We start from the raw sequence: 21,746 nt of genomic DNA, 5'->3' as shown, positions 1-21,746 counted from the left end.
ACAGCGGTATGTCTGCAGACTAACAATGCTAGAATTCGGGATTCAGTACCCATGGTGGGCAGAGCATAGACAGCCCATTCTGTAGCATTATGTTTAACTTCAAACAAACAACCAAACCTCTGGGAATCGAACTGGGGATTGTAGCATTGTAAGCGCTTACATTTATAGCTGCCCCTCTGGTGGCCGAACTTTCGTCTTAATTAACCAAAAAAATATACTAAAGAAAATATATATTTATATTCTGTTTGTTTTTTTGTAATTAAGCACCAAGCTACACTAGGGGCTATCTGTGCTTTGCCCACCACAGGTACTAAAATCTGGTTTCTATCGTTGTAAGTTTAACTTATAGTTGTGTCACTGGAGGGCTATTTCCTGTTAATTAACAACAACAACAACGCTCCCCGCTGGTACAGCTGTAAGTCTATGGGATTTACAACGCTAAACTCAGAGGTTCGATTACCCTCGATGGACTCAGCAGATAACCCAATGTGGCTTCGCTATAAGAAAACACACACAAACAACAACACAAATAGTCGAGCGACGAGATGCATTACAAACACACACACACACACACACATATATATATATATATACCATTTTATTGTTAAGCTTCTATTGAAAACGTTCTTGGTTATGGGCACGAAGTCAATAATTCCCGGGCCGGGGGCCCTTCTAGCAATTGCTTGCAGGTCGTTATATGTGACGGTCAGTTCCACTGTTCATTGGTAGAAGAGTAGCACAAGAATTGAAGATGAGTGGTGATGACTAGCTGCCTTCCCTCTAGTCTTACACTGCTAAATTAGTGACGGCCAGCGCATATAACCCTTGTGTGACTTTGCACGAAGGTCAAACCAAACCACAATAACTTCTCACTGAATCTTTAGTATCTTACTAGCTAGACTTCCCATAAGTATATTTTTTAAAGTTAAATGATATATTTTTTCAAACTTTATTCTACTTGCAAACGTCACAAAGTTAATTCTTTATAAATTTAAAAATCCTATTTTTATCGATGCTCGAAATATCCAGTAATAAATCAAATGTTTGTTGATTTGCAATTAAGCTTCAAGATATGCAATGGGAAATCTGTATTCTGCCCACCATGGATGTCGGAACCTGGTTCCTCGTCCTGTCAATCTGCAGACCTACCACTGGCCCACTGAGGAGTAGTAAATCATATTTTCACTTACAATATAGCGTTTTGTTATTCATCCGTATAATATCGTGCTTGTATTTCTAACAAACTGAACTAAAGCGCTGTTTTTTCTTATTTGAGGGGAACAAAACAGTTGCAGATATTTCTGCAAATATCAGACATTAGGACCAATTTTCATGGGGATAACTACTGTGTCCTCTTAGAGGAATCGATCCCTCAAGTGACACAGCGGTATGTCTGCTGACTTACAACCCTAGAATTTGTGTTTCGATACCTGTGGTGGCAGAGCACAGATAGTGCATTGTGTAGCGCATTGTAATCAACAACTACTCCTTCATAAGTATTATTATAAGTATAATATGTGTTTTGGATAACGGACGTTATAATAATGTTTCGCATCCTCTTTTTTAATGTAGAGTAATATATCTTATCACTGTCTCATATTACTGATTTCAGAATTGCTGATCGGTCCATCGGAGTTTTAAACATATTTTTCAAACACATACGAGTACTCAGCTTACTTAGAAAGACGAACATCGTCTGGTTACGACAGTGAACACTGTCAACAACGTATCGTATATTAAACTGTTTGTAGATACATCACCTCGTTGGTTATAAGCTAGCCACACATACACACACATACACAATACGCACAAAATAAATAAAAATACTATTATTGAAATCAATCCAAATAATTATTGTAGTTTCTTTACGTATTATACCATAAAAAAGTGATTTCATTCAATTTTCTGGTCAGCTCTCTTCGTTGAATATTATAACAAGTAAGCAGCAAAATATTCCCCGTTATGATCCAGTCGTAGTAGCGTTTTGCATCATATTGAGCAATTCTCTAATTGCATCATTACGAGTCAACTTTAATGTGACGTTTCTGGTTTCATCCTTCTTCTAATTATCTTCTCTACGAACAAAACGAGTGTTAGAGCCAAGAGTCAGGTGGCTAAAATATTATCTACAATTTAGAAAAAACACTTTGAGCTTGAAAGTAATGAATATATAGCATTAAGCAAGAAAGTGAAGCAGATAATTTACCTCTTGATACATATTAGCTGCAAATGTTAATAAAAAGGAAGGTGGTAATAAATGTTATGACAAAGAATTAAAAGTGTATTTGTCAAAAAAAATGACTAAGTGGAGTAGTTTACAAGACAGTAGCTAACTTGGAGAGGATCACTTGCAGGTGTTTATAAATGAACACCAACTCCAGTTCGAGGTGCAAAAAACACTTTCACAACGCTATGTGAATTCAATATTTTAATAAGGTGAACACAGAAATGAACAAACAACAAAGCAAGAACTGTAATGGAAGCCTTTAAATTATAGTGAAGTGCAATTTGTGTGTGTTTTTCAGAGTTATGTTGTTAGTTGGTGTCATATATATAAAGAACAGAGCAATCTAAAGGCTTTGGAATGAAACAATGACAGACAGAATTTTTCACAACCAATGGTGTAAAACAAGTTTAATAAAATTTGATAATACTGAAGAACGAAGGAAAAGATGAAGTAATTATATTAAGTAAAGCATTTTCAATGACTGGATGCGGATATCCTTTTAAAGTTGAAAACAAACCTGACAAAAACTGCACCAATATAAACCATGCAGAGGTCTTTTGTTAAATTCACTTTCAGTGAATGTGTTGCCTTACCGTCATATTATCTGAAGAAGGTTTGTTTGTTTATTTTTTATACAAAATACTTGAGAGCTGCCTGCGCTAACCGTACTTATTGGAGATGTGATAAACTGGTCAACACTAGTCATCACCAACTCTAATCATTTACTGAGCGTTACATTACAATGCTAGGGAGGAGTGAACTTATGAACACGTTTAATGATTTGATTCAAACCCACGAGTGGAACACCATAACTATTAGGCCACGTGAGGTGTAAAAAAGTAATAACTCGTTATTAATAATACTAGGATATAAGATTGTGAAGCTAAAATATGACACCAATACATAAGCCAAAATGTCACTATAATGGAGAATGCTGATCAAATGCTAAAGGGGTACCTAAGTAAAATAAAGCTAGCCATTTCTGTTCTGTCTCTATGGCATAAGAACTTGTTAGAAGCCTCGTTGGCAAATTTCATAAATGTCTTGAAGAAAAAATACATAACTTACAATAATTCGTTTAAATCTAAACAGTAATAGCTTTTATGGGTAACATTATCATAAAAATATTTGTTTTTGCTAATACAGAGCATTAACTTATCAGAGTTGTTAAATGATCTTGGAGTTGTAGCCGTAAAACCTTTTATTTTATCAGTACGAAGATTTTGTAAAACTCAGTAAAAACAAAATCTTCTATAGAAATGTACACTAATTGAAAGTGTCTTTAATTGTTTGTTTACACTCAATGGAGTTACAATAATGAATGGATTGCTACTTGTTTTTTTCTTTGATAATATTACAGTATTTATTTAAATGTTGTTTAATGTGTTTCAGACAATTGGTTATCAAAACTGACAAATTGTTAGTCGTAGTTTTTCTAACACCAGCAATAAATCTTTAAATTTTGTGCTGTTTTATGAAGTTTGGGAATTCAATTTAATTTCGGGATTACATCAGGAGTTTACGAAATGTCTACCAAAATCTGATAAATATCTGAGGTGATTTTCTGTGTTTATATATTTTGTTACCCAAAGGTGTAAGTTATTTTAAAAAAAAAACCCTATATATCTGCATAAATCTGTATTTTTTACAGATTAAATAAAAGTTCTTGGTTGCTTTATCAGGGGGTGGGGAATGACGTATTTGGTAGGTAAGAAATCCTAATGATCAATAAAGTCTTTCATTAAATCTTTTATGCGTTTATGGATTACATATTTTACTTTATTTAGGCATTCAAAAAGGCAGCAATGCGGGGACAAGAAATTACCGTATATGAGAATGACAACCTCTTACAATAAGTAACTATGGAGTTGAACTTTCAGCTGAAATATTCTATAATAAAGAGGGTGGATTGTCCTCAGCTTTATTTACTTTCAGTGCATTTCCTGTCATAATTCCATATTCTCTGAAGAAAAAACAAGTAGTTATGATGGTAAGTTATATGCTTGAAATTATTGATCAAATGCTAAAGAGCTAGTCAATCAAATGAAAGAAGTTACTTTTGGTCTTTATGATATGTTAAATGTATGATGACTAGCAGCCTTTGTTTTTTGGCTTTATTTTGACCATATTTGGAAAGTCACACAAAAACTGTTTTTTGCAGAATCTATTGTCAACATTCTATTTGTAAACAACATTAGAAGCCAACATATCTGTAGTAAAGAACATTTGAAACAAAATTTTATTTGTAAAAAGTATTTCAAGATAATGTGTGATTGTTGTAAGGCTGAAATTGTTTTCTAGTTTATAAGATGCATTTAAAAAATCATACTACTCTTATTTTCTGATTTTCAGCTCACATTTTAAGACTTTAAACTATAGAATTAGATTGTGTAGTAGAATAAGCATTAATGTGAGAATACGGAAGAATACAGACGGTGTAACTAGCGTAACTTGTGGGTGAACTAAAATAACCATAATTTTCATCCTAATCAATTGCTTTGTATTTTTTAGAGTATTAACTAAAATAGATAAAATAAAGCATTGATGGGAAACTTTCCGTTATTAGCAATTTCTCATTTATGCTAGTTGCAAAAAGGTTAGTAGTTGTTTAGTAACTAGTATAAAATCATCATATGACACAAGTGAGGCCATGATTAACGATATTAAACAGACAGTTCTTGTCTCAGGAGGAAATAAGGATGTTATCTCCAAATTATGCAACATCGTTTTATTTTTACTATGTTGTGTTGGACATTAACTCAGTTAATATCCAATTATTCCTTGTTTTGAATTAAGCACAAAGCTCTACCCACAACGGGTATCGAAACCCGGTTTTTAGCGTTGTAAGTTCGCAGACATACCGCTGAGTCACTGAGGGGCATTATGCCTTGAATGATGTACTGAATGTAAAACCAGAGCACGCCACAATGTTATATTAGATGTAGAAGAGTTAATGTTCGTTCGCCACACAGTATTATACACGTTTCTGAAACGTCATTTTCCCCATGGTATATTAGGTGTAAAGTCAGCTTATAACAAGTCACACAAAAACTGTTTTTTGCAGAATCTATTGTCAACATTCTATTTGTAAACAACATTAGAAGCCAACATATCTGTAGTAAAGAACATTTGAAACAAAATTTTATTTGTAAGGTTTTATTACATATAAAACCAGTTTACGTTGTTTTCACAGTGTTATGTTACAGATAAAACCAGTTAATGTCAATATATTCTGATAATGCTACATAAGGTATAAAACCAGTTCCATCGCATGATATTAAATATAAAAATATTTACAAATTTTCTATTCAGTTCTCAGATTAAAAGATTGATACATACTAGAAACGTTGTTGTTTTCTCTATTTTAGTATGGAAAATACTATAACTTTGTAAGTATTTCGAACATGACTACAGAGGTTAAGTGCGTCATATTAAAATGATTTTGGAGCCGTACCGCATTGTTACAGTTCTTTTCATCACGTCCGTTGACATTCTGTCTGAAGATTGTGCATTTTAAAAATAGCCCTGCAGCGTAGTTTCTATTGCGAAAGGTTTCTTTCTAAGACTGCAGTGTTTAAAGCAAATCTATCTAGTAAAAAGAGACTAATATTTATTGGCGTGCAGTTCAACATTCCAGTGCTATTCTTGAAGTATGTAACTGGTAAATGAATATGCCATGGAAATACTTATGTACATATGACTTGTGTCGCTTTTCCAGACAGAGATATTTTTTTATTATAATGCATGCTGTTGTTTGATGTACGTAGACGACTTTCGCCACTGATTTTTATAACAAGGCGCCATCTTAATTTACCAAGGCTGGGATACGACTTCTTGTAGCTCTCTTTCTGAATAGTCCAACTGCTCTAAGCTGATCCATAGAATTGTTTATCAGTGTGTGTGTGTGTGTTTTCTTATAGCAAAGCCACATTGGGCTATCTGCTGAGCCCACCGAGGGGAATCAAACCCCTGAATTTTGCGTTGTAAATCCGTAGACATACCGCTGTACTAGTAGGGGGCTTGTTTATCAGTGCTAGTAGTTATATGTAATATCCCGTTTCGGAAATCCTAAATTAATGATCTGAACATATGCATATGATGTGAAAGTATGAATATTTGCGTCAGAAAAGGCTTTTGACATACTCTTCTCAAAAACCAATCGCACTATTTACGAACGTCAAACAATGTGAAAATGTGATTCAGAGTCATTCCGTTCCTCTGTGACTTTAATATCGTCTGTGATAGCCAGTAATTCATTGATTTCAGTATTGAAATCATTTCAATATAACGTACTTAACCCGACGTTTAATGCTTAATTTTACTGTTTTGTCAGTGAGCATTTGTAGTCACTACTAAACTTATACTAAGCTTGTCTATTTTCTGTGATTCAAGAATAAGCTGGTAATAATTATATGAATAAATCAACATAAGTTGTCAAAACTTTCCCACTTTTAACTTTAGACTAGATAGACTACGTTCTAAAGGATTGTTTTGGAATTTAGCACAAATCTACTCGAGGGCTATCTGTGCTAGCCGTCCCTAATTTAGCAGTGTAAGACTAGAGGGAAGGCAGCTAGTCATCACCACCCACCGCCAACTCTTGGACTACTCTTTTACCAACGAATAGTGGAATTGACCGTCACATTATAACGCCTCCACGGCTGGGAGGGAGAGCATGTTTGGCGCGACGCGGGCGCGAACCCGCGACCCTCGGATTACGAGTCGCACGCCTTACGCGATAGGCCATGCCAAGCCCCACGTTCTAAAGGAACTCATGACAATAAAACTGTATATAAAAATCATTTCAGAGATTCCACCAGATATTATTTTAATAAAAATAATTGCCTTAGAATCTGTACTTTAGTTAGGTATAATTCCTGTGTGGTTGCCATATTTTTAAACAATTTGGTTTTTGAATAACAAATGAAACAAAATATGCGGGTTCTCGAATTCAAGTTCCTGGCGGTCGTTTGGTTGTTTCCGTGACGTTTTACAACTGTGACGTAATAGTTGCCAAACACGCTTCGTTGCGCGCCGACCATTTTGTTCCTTTCAGTGCTGGTGTTTTATGTAAATCTATCGGTGCTTTTTTTCGGATTACATACTTTGTGAGACTATTTTTGTCTTGATATTGCTACTTTATGTTTGTTTTATGATAACATGGTTTACTGCGTTGCTTATGGTTGTATAAACGGTTCGGCATCAAGCAACGGCTTCTTTTCGTTTCCGTGCAAGGAGAAGGAACCGGCAAGGTGGCGACAGTGGGTGCGGATGGTCAATACGAAGAACTGGACACCTTCACACCAGGCAAAGCTTTGTCAAAGTCACTTTAAACGCTCATGTTTTGTGTCGGATTCCACTGTTTTGGATTCCGTGTGTTTCAAGCCAGGCAGGTTGAGACTGAAAAAACAATCGACAGTAGACAGGATCGTCCCCACCATATTTCCTCGTGTAGAGCTGAGGACTGATCTCAGTTTGCTGCTTACAGGTTCCACCTCTCTGAAGCCATCCATTGCCATCATGAAAAGAACAAACTTAAAGGTATGTGTGCAGTATAAAGCGATAAATAATAACTAGTATAATATAATAATTTAAAAAGTACAAGTTTTTGAATAATGTAACTAGACATACACATTTCACATTCATGAGCGTGTTTTGCATTTGTGGCACCTGAAAGTCAGTGAAACCTTGATTTCCTAGTCTAGACAGTGGACAAATCTATCCCAAATAGAGTATATTCAAAGTTTAAAAGCTGGTAGATCATTCTGTAAATGTTTTTGTATCATTTTTAAATATAGAAAAGTTTGAAGAATTCTATTTTTCACATTTAACATTTCAAGATAAATTGAAATAAGACTATGTCTTGAATATGTTGAAGTAATCAAGTACATGTTATGTATTTAAAAAGAATTGTAGACTTGTAAAAAATCAAATATAAACTCCATAACATATTTCCATAACTCATCATAATAAAATTAATCTTAACACAGTACTTTAACTTGTCATATTAAATGTAAATCTCATAAACCTCATAAAGCATGTTGTTTTAATATATAATCTTATATCTTCAGCTTTAAGAGTGCTGCTGATGACAGAGTTCCTAATTCTGTAGAGGAAGTTGTGATTCAGCCCACCCCTGATGATGACTGCCAAGACTCTAGAGCTGACTCATTTCAGAGTGTGTCTGTTCAGACTCTTGTAAGTAGATCATGATTGTTAGATTAAACATTCATAAGTTGCAATAATTGATGTATAATTTTATTTACATTAATTTGAATCTAACCGTGAAAGAATGTTATTATTTCAATATCTAAATAAAAAACCTATTGTTTTAGCCTTTCCTAAGTATTCCAAGAGGGACACGGACTGGCTGGTATTCTGTTTCCAGAGGTGTACAAGTATTCCCATCTGGCTCGAAGACTGTAGCAAAGCAACCCAGACAGAAAATCTTCCAACAATAGATTTTGCTTGTGGAACTGGTAAGTTAGTTTGAATATGAATATGACATTTTCATTCATGATTTAACAATATTCAATAATCAGATTAGTCTTGTGAATATTATTTTAATTATTTATTATAAACTATTGCTGGTAAACAGTACATTGTTCATATACATGTAATTCTTTCACTGATTTTTGCAGAATCATCACCTGCTGCTAAGAAGTCCTTTGTATCACAAGTGACAGATGCTGATGATGTTCATATGAGTGATGATGAAGGTGCTGATTCTGACTAGAACTTGTCAGGTCTGTGTCAAAAGTAACTGTTCTAGGTTCGTTCAGAGTAGGTTAGAATTGATATGGCGCTACTCGACACTGTTCAGAACACAAAGTCAAAACAGACTCCGCCTCTGTTTCTCCGTATGCACTGACCATGTTTATTTACATTCAACGCGCTGGCGGTTTGTTTGGCAACTATTACGTCACATTACTTTTCCTAGCGGCAAACGTTAAAACTAAAACGTTTGGATTGCCGCTCGGAAAGGGCTTTTTCTGCACCAAGTTCTATGTGTCATTTACTAGCACATATTTTTTATAAAAAATGTAAACCTGCAAAATTAATCAGTATGAGTAGTTCTTTTGACTGCAATGTTTTTTTTTTTATGTAAAATTCCCCTTTAATCTTTGATATTTAAATAATGGTGTCAGGCGATTACATTAACTTGAACAGAACTTTGTAAATATAAGTTCGCCTCCTCCCACACATTATCAAGGTTGTCAAGTTCTTCTAAAAATCACCAATAAATTATTACTATCAAAAAACAGCAGAAGTTTGTTTGTTTTGAATTTCACGTAAAGTTACACAAGGGTTATTTGCGCTAGCAGATGTCTCTAATTTAGTAGTGTAAGATTAAAGGGAAGGTAGTTTGTCATCAAAATCTACCACCAACTTTTGGTATACTCTTTTACAAACGAATTGTGGGATTGATCTAACATTATAATTCCTCCACAGCTGACAAAGAAAGTAAGTTTGGTGTGAGAGGGGGACTCGAACCCGCGACCCTCAGATTACAAGACCAACGTCCTAACCACATGGCCATACTGGATCTCAACAAGGAAGAAAGATTCAGAGAAAATTTTTAAAAACACAGCAAACTATGTTTACCACTTCATAAAATATTTTCTATAGAAACCAGACAAACTATGCAAACGTGATGGGCTTCGGTTTACACAGTATTTTATACAGAAACAAGGTCAACCACGTGGACGTAGTCACCTATACCTTTACAAAAATACGTTTTTCAGACAGTAGGCAAACCATACGTATTTTACCCCTGCCGATTTAGAAAATATTTTTATTGCTCTATCAACTATAAAATTTAAATCATGCCAAAATTTAAAATTTTAACTCGTTAAAATTCCTCCTAATGGCCAAAGTCCCAACATTTTCAAAATCCACAGAGCCAAACAAAGTAATCTTAAGAATTACAAATAAATTCGAACTTAGCATTGTACGAAACAACATAGAAGCGAAAATACCTAGTACTATAAAAAACACATTTATTATTGTACCCCTGCATCCTCAGCATGAATTCTTTACTGTGATTGGCCGACAGCAGATCAGATAAAATTGTATATTTTCTTATTGTTGCTTTGAAAGAAAACGTTGATGCATGTGTGATGTCAGATTAGTAGATGGATGACAATTTTTGCAGCACATTGTAAATAACTAATTACTTTATGGTTAATTGCAAAAAAAAATTGCCTCAAACCAGTAAAATGAATGTGAAATATCTTATGCTGTAAGATTTTAGTTTCTCACAGACGAAAAGCTACAGAGTCGTTTGGGAAGCAGAAATTTGCCGATAACAATGTTTCGCGGCGCAATAAAACCCACGGTGATTCATTTAAGCCTGATTTACAGTTTTTGAAATATTGCCAGTCATGTACGGTAAAAGTTTTGCTGAAATTATATATTTGCATACTTTATATGTTTATCGATATAATCACGTCATGATAGGTGTCCATTATTTGAACTTTTTATGATATCTAAGTCTTATTGATTTATCTCTATTGATTCTTTAAAACGAAAACAGATCAAAATCTTCGATGAAATGTTAAAACTTAAGATTTATATGTAGGCTTAAAAGATTAGGCTAAATATAGTATTTGACGGCATTAATTAATCTTATTTTTGTAAAACTGAAAGGAGAAGATGGATCGAATAAAAGAATTATTGATTGGTGATTTCTTGCAAAATGTCATTGCCGTTATAACTAGTCAATACGATCGTAAAACGTTGCTTCATTGTATGCTGAAGGGCAGAAGACATTAATTCGATAGTAATGACGTATAAATATGAGGATTCACGTATGTCAAGCTTTAATCATCTCTTGAAAGTTTTTTAAAGTGAAGTCATTAGGTCAATGAGAGTACTTACGATCAAACAACATTCAGTTGGTGCTTTTTTTATTCATTTTCTCATCGAAAGCTGAATAGTTTTTAAAAGAAGGTTGATATTACTCTACAAAATAGTGTTTCTTCACACTCTTACACGAAATTTGTTAACCAAATATCATTTAAAGTACTTTCTTTAAAATCAATACTTTCTTGAGACCATTGTACAGAACCTCACAAATTATTGCGGTGTTTGTAAAAAAATATTTCTACCATGTAACAAATTTACAGTTATAAATTTATTATAATATCTACGCTTGTTTCTGTACAGTTTTCTCTTTTTTGTCTGTGACGTGTATTGTACAAGTCCCGCCTGTTGTTAGCAGTTGTTTAAGATTCGTAAAAGTAAGAATCAACAATTTATTAGATGTGTATGCAATACTGATAATTGACAGTATTGTTGTCAAGTGAACTTTCGAAAAACTCGTATGATTTGTATAAAAGTAACGCCTCAAGACAGTGTACTATAGGGCTTAGGTGCTATAACTGTGATTAACGTCTATTAATCGAAAAACTGAAGATTTTAACCAGGAATTTTTTATAGATTTCCAACATTACAAATGTTCATCTTCAGTGAATCACTTCGGACGTTAGTATTTCTACGAGAACATTAAATATCATTGTCGGGAAAGTGTGAGGCCAACCAAGCGAGCTAGCTTAAGCGAGGTGTAACAATTTATATGCAAAAACGGCTCGTTTGGGTTGAGAAAATATTTTATATATATTCTCGACATCACTGAGGTGTAACAATATTAACTCAGATGTAATCTGTTCGTCGTGGATCTGAATCGTTCATAAAATACTAATTTCTAGACTGGATATAATCATATAAGAATCAGTATTGTCTGTAAGTTTGTAATAACTGGTATTATAAATTGTATTATTTTTTATTTGTATGTCAAAATATATTTGTGTTAAAAAAGAAACGTGTATGTGCTGATCTTGTTGGCAAAACCATGTATTTGATACATATTAGCATTTAATTAACTGCTACATTCAAATTTACGATTATTTGAAACTATAACACGTAACGAACGTAATATAACAAATCGAAGACTCGTCCGTGATAAATTATGATACTAACAACAGATAAAAAAGCAACAAAAATTATTAAACTGTAGCAACGATAAAAATCCAAAATAAAATTTACAAATAATTAAAATAGAGTTTCATTACTTGTAAAGAAACAGTTATTAAATTTGTGAATGGTCAGGACTTGATAGAAATGTTAATAAAGAATAGAACATAAATATAAGTGTTATTAATTTCAATAAATTAAGGAGTTAGAAAAAGAACCAGAAGAAGAAAAAAAATCAAACAAAATTAAACTACATCTCAAGATTAATAACAATATCAAGTAAGAAGCAGCAGTAACTCGTTTCAACTGTATCTCGTGAACCTACTATTTTAAGATCAAGGAAGGGATTTTAGTAAGTGATTAGGCCATGAAATTACATCTCATATGACTAGTTAATTTACATAATTTTTCACAATCTGTTCGTCACTGCTAGGGAAAGCTTGTGTCAGTTGAAAACAAACAAACAATAACAACAAATCTATTTTATAAATTTTTGAGCAGAAACACTTATTTATTTTGAACACTATCTAACGCCAGTTTCTAAGGAGGGAGATGTGACAAATTTACAATTATACATCTATTTTAGTAACGATGTTCGTTTAAGTGAAATATATGTCTAGAAATGGACATAAATTATACCATTAAATCTCTATTATGAATTTCCCGCCTATTCATTAAAGTAGAAAAATGCTCGAGTGTAAGAATCAACAATATGTGTGTGTACGTTAACACCAGTGTATCATAAGTGTTGTTTTTCAGCGTGAAATTTCTAGAAACTCTCCTCACGCCTATAAATATAACCAACGTGAAGCGCCAGGAGAGAAGTTTATATTACATATATGTAAAAACGGCTCGTTTGGGTTGAAAAAATTTTTTTTACGTAGAGGAGCGAACAACGTTTCGATCTTCTTCAGTCATCGTCAGGTACATCGAAGAAGGTCGAAACGTTGTTCGCTCCTCTACGTAAAAATTTTTCTAAATACTTTACTAAAATCGAAAACACACACTGACTGATTCTTTTTACTAGTTAGAAAACCCATTGTCTTCTTAACTATATTTTAGGTACTTTATTGATCCTCGTATATATTAGTCTATTCTCAACTTTACTAGAAACTGTGACATGAAACTTTTTAGAATTTTTTAAGCCTGTTTTATTCAACTCTTTGACCTGACGTTATCATTACGACCCACAGATTTCTCTAGCGACTAAGAAATTAGAGTAGATTGTATCGTAACAATATTGCACTTGACTTGCAATCGGAGGGTCGTGGGTTCGAATCTCGTCATACCAAACGTGCTCGCTTATTCAGCTGTGGGGGCGTTGTTAAGTAATGGTCAATCCAACTATTTGTTGGTAAAAAAACACCCAAGAGTTAATGGGTCGTGGTGATAAATAGCTGCCTTCCCTCTCTCTTTCACTCCTAAAATAGGGATGGCTAGTGCAGATAGCCCTCGTTTACGTTTAACTTAGAAGTTTAAAACAAACCAAATCAAGATATATAAATCGGATAGTGTCATCTTTTTTCTTCTTATTTACCATCCTCTTGCTAGGGGAGTTTTTCCTGCATAGATGATCGAATGAATATACTGGAAATAGTTTTGGCAGGATCTCACCTCTTCAGCATGTTGTATTACCACTGACAATTTCTATTCTGGGGTTACCAGTTGCTATTCTCTCAACAACAAACTTCCAAAGAAGACATTTGTGTTTGGATTATGAGTTTTGTAAAGCACATCACTGATGTTTTTCACACAATATGACACCACCCAGCATCTAATTAGCTTTGGAGTTTGCTTTTTCTTGTAGTAATGGCTATACAACCGTATCATGTCACCTCTATGAAACAATTTTTATTAACAGCATGATAAATTTTCATTTTACGACTGAATGAGTTGAGTATTTCTCTAATAATATCATGTATGGTACAAACAGTGTTCCTTGATCTCCCACATATTTTGTGTGAAACTTTTCTAACTCATTATTCTCTAGATGAGAGTACAGGAAGTCCAAAGGCAATTTAAGTTCTCTCTTGAATATTATTGATGATGGCGTGTTTTTTCTATGTTTAGGTATTACTGTCCCATAGCTCATCAACAGCAATATAAGATATTGATTCCACGTTTTTGGATGTTCATCGTCATACATGTTTGACTGCTTTCACAGTGTGCAGTTGTATCTCACTATATGCTGTCATAAGTTATCTGATATTTATCTTCATACTTGTTTGATTACTTTAACACTGTGTTATTGTATTTCATTATTATGATTTCAGAAGGTAAATAATGAGATGTTGTCCTGATATTTTTAATCCCCAGGATCTGACACATTTTTGCAAACAAGTCTGCTCTATATTTCTTCCCCTGAACTTAGTGAAATTCCACAGACACACCAATATATTGAGACAAATTCACTTACGACTTTCCGTTTAAGAGCTTCTGTTTACTGGATTAAAACAGAATATACTTCTGGTCATTTGAAACAGTCCATCACAGCCATGATATATCTACTTTAATTATTACTCTGTGGTAGAGTACCTAACACATCAACAGCAACTCTATTAAGTGGTATTCCAACACAGTTATGACGTTGTTACTTATGTTGTTTCTTTTTTAGATCAATTCCTTCACAGTAGAGTTTAGATATTTTATGCAGAGCCTTGCACTTTCGAATTATTTCCTTATCACTCAGACTTCTTCTAAAGACCCAAGTGTTAAGCTATTGGAAGGATGTGAGGAAGGTAAAGTGCTTCAGAGTGTATATTTTTGGGAAGCGCCAGCCGTGGAAAGTGTTGTTGTCTACTCGTATTTTCCCATTTTTAACACAATAAACCTTCTTCTAAGCATAAGGATTGTCACCATGCCTATATTTTTTTAGGCTGTATGGAGCAGCTGTTTGACATGAAGTTCTTTTTACACTATTTGTAAGCTACTGAATAAATAGTCTTAACCTCGTATTTTTTGCTTAATAACTTTTCTGACAAAACTTTTCTGTTAAACCCCTATAGTTCCTTATCGTAACTTGTGGATATAATATCATGGACTATTTGTTATCTTAATTATCTTTTACTTTCCTCTTTTCAATCTTCATTTATGCATGGTGTTTGGGATAATGCATAGTTACATTTATGGTGATGCATGATGTCAAATCTGTATTCTCGGAGTTTGTAGAGTCATTTTGCTGTCTAGTCTTCTGAATTATGAAAATTCACCAACCATTTCAATCTACATGATCTGGTAGTGCATAAACGTTTTTCTTATACATAATGATGGAAGTTACTTAAATGTTAAACAACACTTATAATCTCTTCAAGTTTTTTAGTACTTATAATAGCCAGTCACGTTTTTTTCTATGTTTAACTTGTGATAACACTGCTCTCAATAACATCTGTATATAAAATGAATGAATCATACAGCTTTAGATATGCCAAAACCAGCGTATCCGTCAATTCATTCTCCAGTTTGTTGAATGCCTTTTTATAATCAGTAATCCAATAACATTTATTGGTTTTTCAAGTAATATGTATAGAGAAAAACTATGTCAGAGAAACATCTCACAAAATAATAATAACAAGAGTATAATCTAGGAAATCTTCTTATTATCCTCTTACAATCATACTATAATTACACTTTGTTAGCCCTTTTTATGTCCATCAATTTTATTCAGGATGTACTCACTTCTATATGGAATTGATGGTACTTAATAATACATCAATTTAGAAATAAGTTTTGTTTCTTATTGGCAACATATCGCTTTCTTCCTTCACTTCTTCTGCTTTGTTTGTTCTCCTTTACATCTCCTATTTTTCTTTTCTTTCAAAGCCACACGGCACCTATTTCTTGTATATTGATTACTATGTTTTTCAACTGTATGAAATCTTTTAGTCTCCATACTGGCTGAACTTAGAAAGGTGGCCACTGTATCTACACATTTTTCTAGTAACTAGCTGTAATATATTCCCCCAGTTCCTTAGAGTCTCACGAAATGCCATCTGTTTCTCACATTTTTTCAACTTCAACCAAGTTTATATTACACCTAACTACATAATATTCACTCAAGGTCTTTGCTGTAGGCCAATTTTGGAAAGATTTAGTCTTCACTGGATCTGTAGAGACTTTATATCTGCTCACTAGGTATTCCCGAAAACTCACCTGCTGATGAAATAATTCAAACTTATTGGGATGCAGCTTAAGATTCCTTATGTTTTCTAAGCATTATCAAAGGTCTTCTCTTTTGTGCTTATGTAATCGAAGTGGATAAGTGCGAAGTTTCAGAGTAGTTCAGAATGTTGTAAAAGCATTAAATAATCAAATGGTAATACAACAAATTGTCACAATCCGCTTCTTGTGATAAGGTTTTCTTCTTTTTAACTTGGTTGTTGACATGCACCTACCAATATCCATTCTTAAGATTCAATATTGAAAATCATTTTCATCCAAATAGAGAGTTCAAACTAGGGTAAATCTTAGCAGTTGGTTGGTATCCTTCTTTTTATCTTTATTCACATTCTTGTGGGCCACACAGATCCTTGTGAATTTACTATTCTTCATAAGCAAAATCGGCAAAGAACAGTACCACTTGGTTTTACCTCTCTTAATCCTTCGTGGCTTCTATTTCTTTGAAAGCTTCAACCTGTTTTGCAATCGTAAAGTGTCTGGCTAACTGTCATAATGGGGATGACTTTCTTGTGTCAATTTTGTGAGACATTTTACTTGTTTAGCTAAAGTCAAGAATCTCACTGGAGAAGTTGTCTTAGTATTCCATGAGCAAGTTATGCAACTGCCAGTACTGATCAGTTGTATAACCTTCACAGCTCTAGTCATACAAGTCTTATAAGTGAGATAGTAAGCTGTTCTTACGTAAGGGTTTGACATCAGAATTTTATATCCTCAAAGATGAATACTGATAATGTTCTTTGAGGTAAAAGTACTTCTCGTGCATCTTTACATTTTGCAGTTTCTCTACAGTTCTCAGCAATATGTTATTTAAGTTACAGCTGAAACACCTACTATTTTCTGTTACACATCGTTCATTTTATAGCTAGTTGTCTAACTAATCTTTCACTTCTTCTAGAATGTTGTCAAGTGGAGGTGATGTATCAATACTCTTTGATATGATCATCCTATAAGTTATAGTTGATGCCTTCAGTTATTTATCTGTAGCTTTAAAGTTACATTGGTAAGTGGGGAATTTCCTTTAAAGATTTACACCTACTCTGCTTTAGCCTGATTCATATATCCTGACTTGTTGCAGAGAAATAGATTCAAGGTAATCCTAGCTTTAAATAGCTTAAGAGTCTATGATTTGGAAATGCCTGTGCTCTGCTCAAAAACTACAGATCTAGAAGGTGAACTTTCAGAGACAAATAGGAGGGTAATTATTTATCAGGGTAAGTGCTTATACTAGAACTTATTATCAAACAATTTTCATCTAGTGAATGAGGCGTATTTGAGCCAAACACTTCAGTATGATTTTAGATATTATTGGAAGGAATAATTCTTGTGGACCTGAAGAAAAAACGTCTGTAGGGAATAAAACTTCTCTAAAGAATTTCAAAATAAGGGAACTTTTATAAGTGTGGAAATCATGGTAATTACATCCAAGATATTAATGAATTTACAGTTTTTAATGAACTCAAGAGACAATATCCAAAGAATTAGTATCAGAGTTCAATCAGATCAAAGGAACAGGAAAAAGATAATTAGACATAATCATTAGTTGGACTTATAGGTTAAAGCTCAATTCAGATAATCTATGTCCCTGAAATGAGATAAGAAGTTTATAATTTAAAGAAAGAAGTTTGTGAGTATGATGTTTTGTTGATGGGAAGACAATTTTGTAATGACAGGTGGGAATTTGCCTTCATAGATGAATAAAATAGGTCGGTTGATGAAAGGTTTCAGTGTGTATGGGCTTAAAACCTATACTGAGAACTGAAGACTCTTTCAAGATAAAAGAAAATTCAACAATTTCAGTTCTACTGTTTTGTTTCAATATATTTATTATTTCAATGGACCAGAATATGAGGCTCAATCACACATCATTTGGATCAGCATATTAAAGAACATTTCAATCCTATTATTGAAAATTTAATAAGTATCTATAAGCATTTATATCAGTATTATTAAGGTGGTTCTGAGTTAATAATTTCACCATATATTCATGTCTGTATAAAATGAAACTATACATTACAAAATGTAAACTTTCACTGAATTAAAAAAGTGATCTAAAGAAATTTTAAGTCTACTCTGAACACATGAAGTCTGTGATGCTATGCTACATCTAATTATAATGGAGTGTGCTTTCTCTCTGGAATACCCGGCAAATAGAATGTCATACTCATTTACTTGGATGTCATAATCACATGTGGATAGATATTTCTTAATACTTGTCATCATAGGCTAAGGAAAGTTCTGGGTTAACTATGCAAAGAAGATTTTAAGCTGAATTCCAACAAGTGTGAATTGCTTTTCCAAGGGGTGAGTTTCTTGGAAGACATAGCAAGCAAAGAGGTTTTATTAGAATGTCGGTTGTGAATAAGTATTGAATAAACCGAAGAAATAAACAATTAATATTTTCCCCATATCAGCATATCCAGCCCTGAAAGATCTAGTCATATTAGATACAGATGCAATCGACTTTTCATTGGGAACAGTATTATCACAAATACAAAGTAAAAAAGAACATACGCTTGCTTATTATAGCAAGGTAGTGAAAGTTGCAGAAAGGAGGAATTGTGTAACTTGGAAACAGCTAATAAGTATTCTTCGAGCTTCCAGTCTTTTACATCTTTACTCACATGTCAAACATTTACATCCCAGATATATCATGCAGAATTAAAACAGCTGATTAATTTTTACAATCCAGAAAGTCAAATAGCGAAATAACTTCAGGAACTTCAGAGCTACTATTTAAACATTATATATTATCTTCAATATAACTCTGGAAATTATGATGCACTATCCCAAAGACCATATTTTAATGAAAAACGTAAACACTGGGAAAATAAAACCAATCCAAAGTACAAAGTAAAGACAAAATGGGCATTCATAAATGATGATGAAAAATTAATGTGGTTTAACCCTTACCTGAGAAATGCTCAGGTAAAAGATACGAGTTATTTTATATTGTGCGTCAAGAATAGCGCAGAAATCCTTCGTCAGAAAAAAGCTGCTTCATGTAGTCCAAAGATAAAAATGTACTGGGCTTAGTGGGATTCAGTATTCCCATTAAGGTGTTTGTTATGTTGGAAAGGGAAGATGCTTGTGAAGAGAAACAATGGCTACAGTTGACACTTTACACAGTATCTACATTCATAATGACTTTTGTAGTCTCCACAAGCTGAATATTTAGGTACTAACAATACACTGGGAATAAAAGAATATTTATATTGGATTAGATACTGGAGTTCTGTAGAAAATTGGTTTCACCTTTAAATACTATAGTGCTGATGTGATTTGTTTTATACCACAAAACACTATGAGTGAAACAGTCCATGAAAGAAACAGCATGAGCTGTTACAGCAATATTATATTTAAGTACCACTGGATATAGTTGCTATTGAGGTGATTTATCCTTTACCACAAAACAATGAAAGTAAATATATCATGGTAGAGGTAGTGGATTATTTCACTAAATGGCCAGATTCTTATTCTGCTCCTAACCAGAAAGCAACAGTTCTGTAAGGAAGAATCTCAATGAAATTGTTTTACAATTTGAGAATCTTATGGAATTTTACTTTGAACCAACCTTGTTTATGGAAATGTGTTACATATTTAAAGTGAAGAAACAAACAAACCAGGATAATGCCTCTTTAGCCTTCTGGTATAAAGATAGAAGTATAGAACAGTATTTTTTAAAATAAATTAGTTGTTTATGTGCATGAACGTAAAAAATGTGGAATCAAGATCTTCCACTGCTGATTTTGAGTTATTGAATGGTAGTACATTTTACTATTAGGCGACATGCCATCATCAGTAATGTTTAGGAGAAAACTGAAGGTGTCATTGAATCTTAAGTGCTTACATCCTGAAGATAATCGCTCGGCAATATCTGACAAAGAATATGAAAAGAGGTTAAGGAATATCATTGATGTCATATATCACTTCATCCAGGAAAGACTTAAGTTAGATTAATCATAAAATGAAAAGTTGCTATGATGTTAATGCTGATAAGACTTGGTCTGACTGTACCACCCAAGCTGCAAGAAATGACAATCTTCAAACTAATTAGATATTGAGAAGGGCCATATTTTAAACTGATAAGAGTCGATGATATGGTTTACATGATTTAGAAGAACAGGTCAAAGATCATCAAAGATTGAATGTGATCATCTTTAGAAGTATATAAATGAGAGAACGACAAATTTGGTAATTTAAATGGAAGAATTTGCTAGCGTAAATTCAACCTGCTGAAGAGGCCAGGACCATTAATAATAGAGCTATCAGTAGATTTCCTTGACCACTTTCTCAAAGAGTTTTTCTACTGATAAAACTCCAAATGACAAGAAGACAAAAAGTTATAGTATCTATGTACCATAAGGCTTAGAAAAACCACACTTTTAGGTGTAGCCTCTATTATTCGTTAAATCATTGTGTTGTCGAATAATTTTTACCAAAAAACATTTGAAATAATAAATATACATTTAAAAGTACTTCTTTATCTGTCTTATTCATGGCTATATTTCAATTATTCAAAAAAAATTATTTTATTAGTTTTTGTTGTTCTCAAACCTCTGCAAACCACAGGTTTTCATAGCTTTGAGAACATGCCGTGGTAGGATGTGTAGCACTGTCTTTTTCGTAGACTCTTAAGTATATTTAATAACCACAAAAAAACTACTCGGGTGAAAAATAGACAACTAAGTCGTGTAAAAAATGCAATAATTTACATTCGAAGTCTCTGTACATTATGATGCCATTATCAGGAAAATAAGACGTGAGTTTCATTCAATTAATACATGGAAAAATATAAGGGCATATGTTTTTACAGGCAAAATCATTCACATAGTGTTATGGACAGCAATGTATCTTAGGTACTTGTCTAAACCAGATTAAATAAAAATTTCTCAAATAATCATCTTATGAAACATAAGCAACACATTAACATCGATTTCTATAGTTGGATGAGAATGATTCTGTAGCCTGGACAAAGGCTTTTCTATTTGTTTCTTTATAATAACAAATAACAAATCGTGATGTTTTATTTCTCTTGGACTACAAATAGGTGTATCTTGAGTATTAACACTTGTTTCTTAGTAATAGTGACATTCATTAAATGATCTGCCAGTAAACGAAACAATTCCTCCTGTTTCAAGAAGCCAACACTATGTTTATTTTGTTATCAACTTCCATAAATCGCCTTGATGAACAAACATGCGTGAGCACAAAAAGTTGTAGTTTGATGTGACACCAACAATGAGAATAAGGGTGCGAATGAAAGAATAAAAGATTTGTTTTTTGTATAAAAATATAGAATCATGAATAAAATGTCTCTAACAAAAGTTACCCTTATTCAGAAGGTGATATCTGGGAACTCTTGATTATT

At 33.3% G+C, this 21,746-nt stretch overlaps 2 protein-coding genes across 2 annotated transcripts in view; one reads left to right on the top strand and one right to left on the bottom strand.

The window, feature by feature from the left end:
* The window catches only part of LOC143225812 (uncharacterized), a 50,396-nt gene that overhangs the window by 11,786 nt on the left and 16,864 nt on the right, over positions 1-21,746 (bottom strand). The window lies entirely within an intron of this gene.
* Positions 1,078-8,701, top strand: LOC143226930 (uncharacterized). The gene is made up of 3 exons (XM_076458489.1): positions 1,078-1,169; positions 8,299-8,425; positions 8,563-8,701. Exons 1-3 carry the CDS (start codon positions 1,078-1,080, stop codon positions 8,686-8,688), a joined length of 345 nt encoding a protein of 114 aa, XP_076314604.1. The 3' UTR covers positions 8,689-8,701.

Source organism: Tachypleus tridentatus, chromosome 9, assembly GCF_004210375.1.
Source record: "Tachypleus tridentatus isolate NWPU-2018 chromosome 9, ASM421037v1, whole genome shotgun sequence".
NCBI classification, from domain to species: domain Eukaryota; kingdom Metazoa; phylum Arthropoda; class Merostomata; order Xiphosura; family Limulidae; genus Tachypleus; species Tachypleus tridentatus.
Note: the sequence above shows the minus strand (reverse complement) of the source record. Positions and strands in the feature narration are given on the sequence as shown.

Coding starts and splice junctions, on each gene's coding strand:
- LOC143226930 (XM_076458489.1), top strand. CDS start 1,078: ATGGGAAATCTGTATTCTGCCCACCATGGATGTCGGAACCTGGTTCCT. Junction 1,170..8,298: donor CACTGGCCCACTGAGGAGTA/GTAAATCATATT, acceptor TTATATCTTCAG/CTTTAAGAGTGCTGCTGATG. Junction 8,426..8,562: donor GTGTGTCTGTTCAGACTCTT/GTAAGTAGATCA, acceptor CTATTGTTTTAG/CCTTTCCTAAGTATTCCAAG.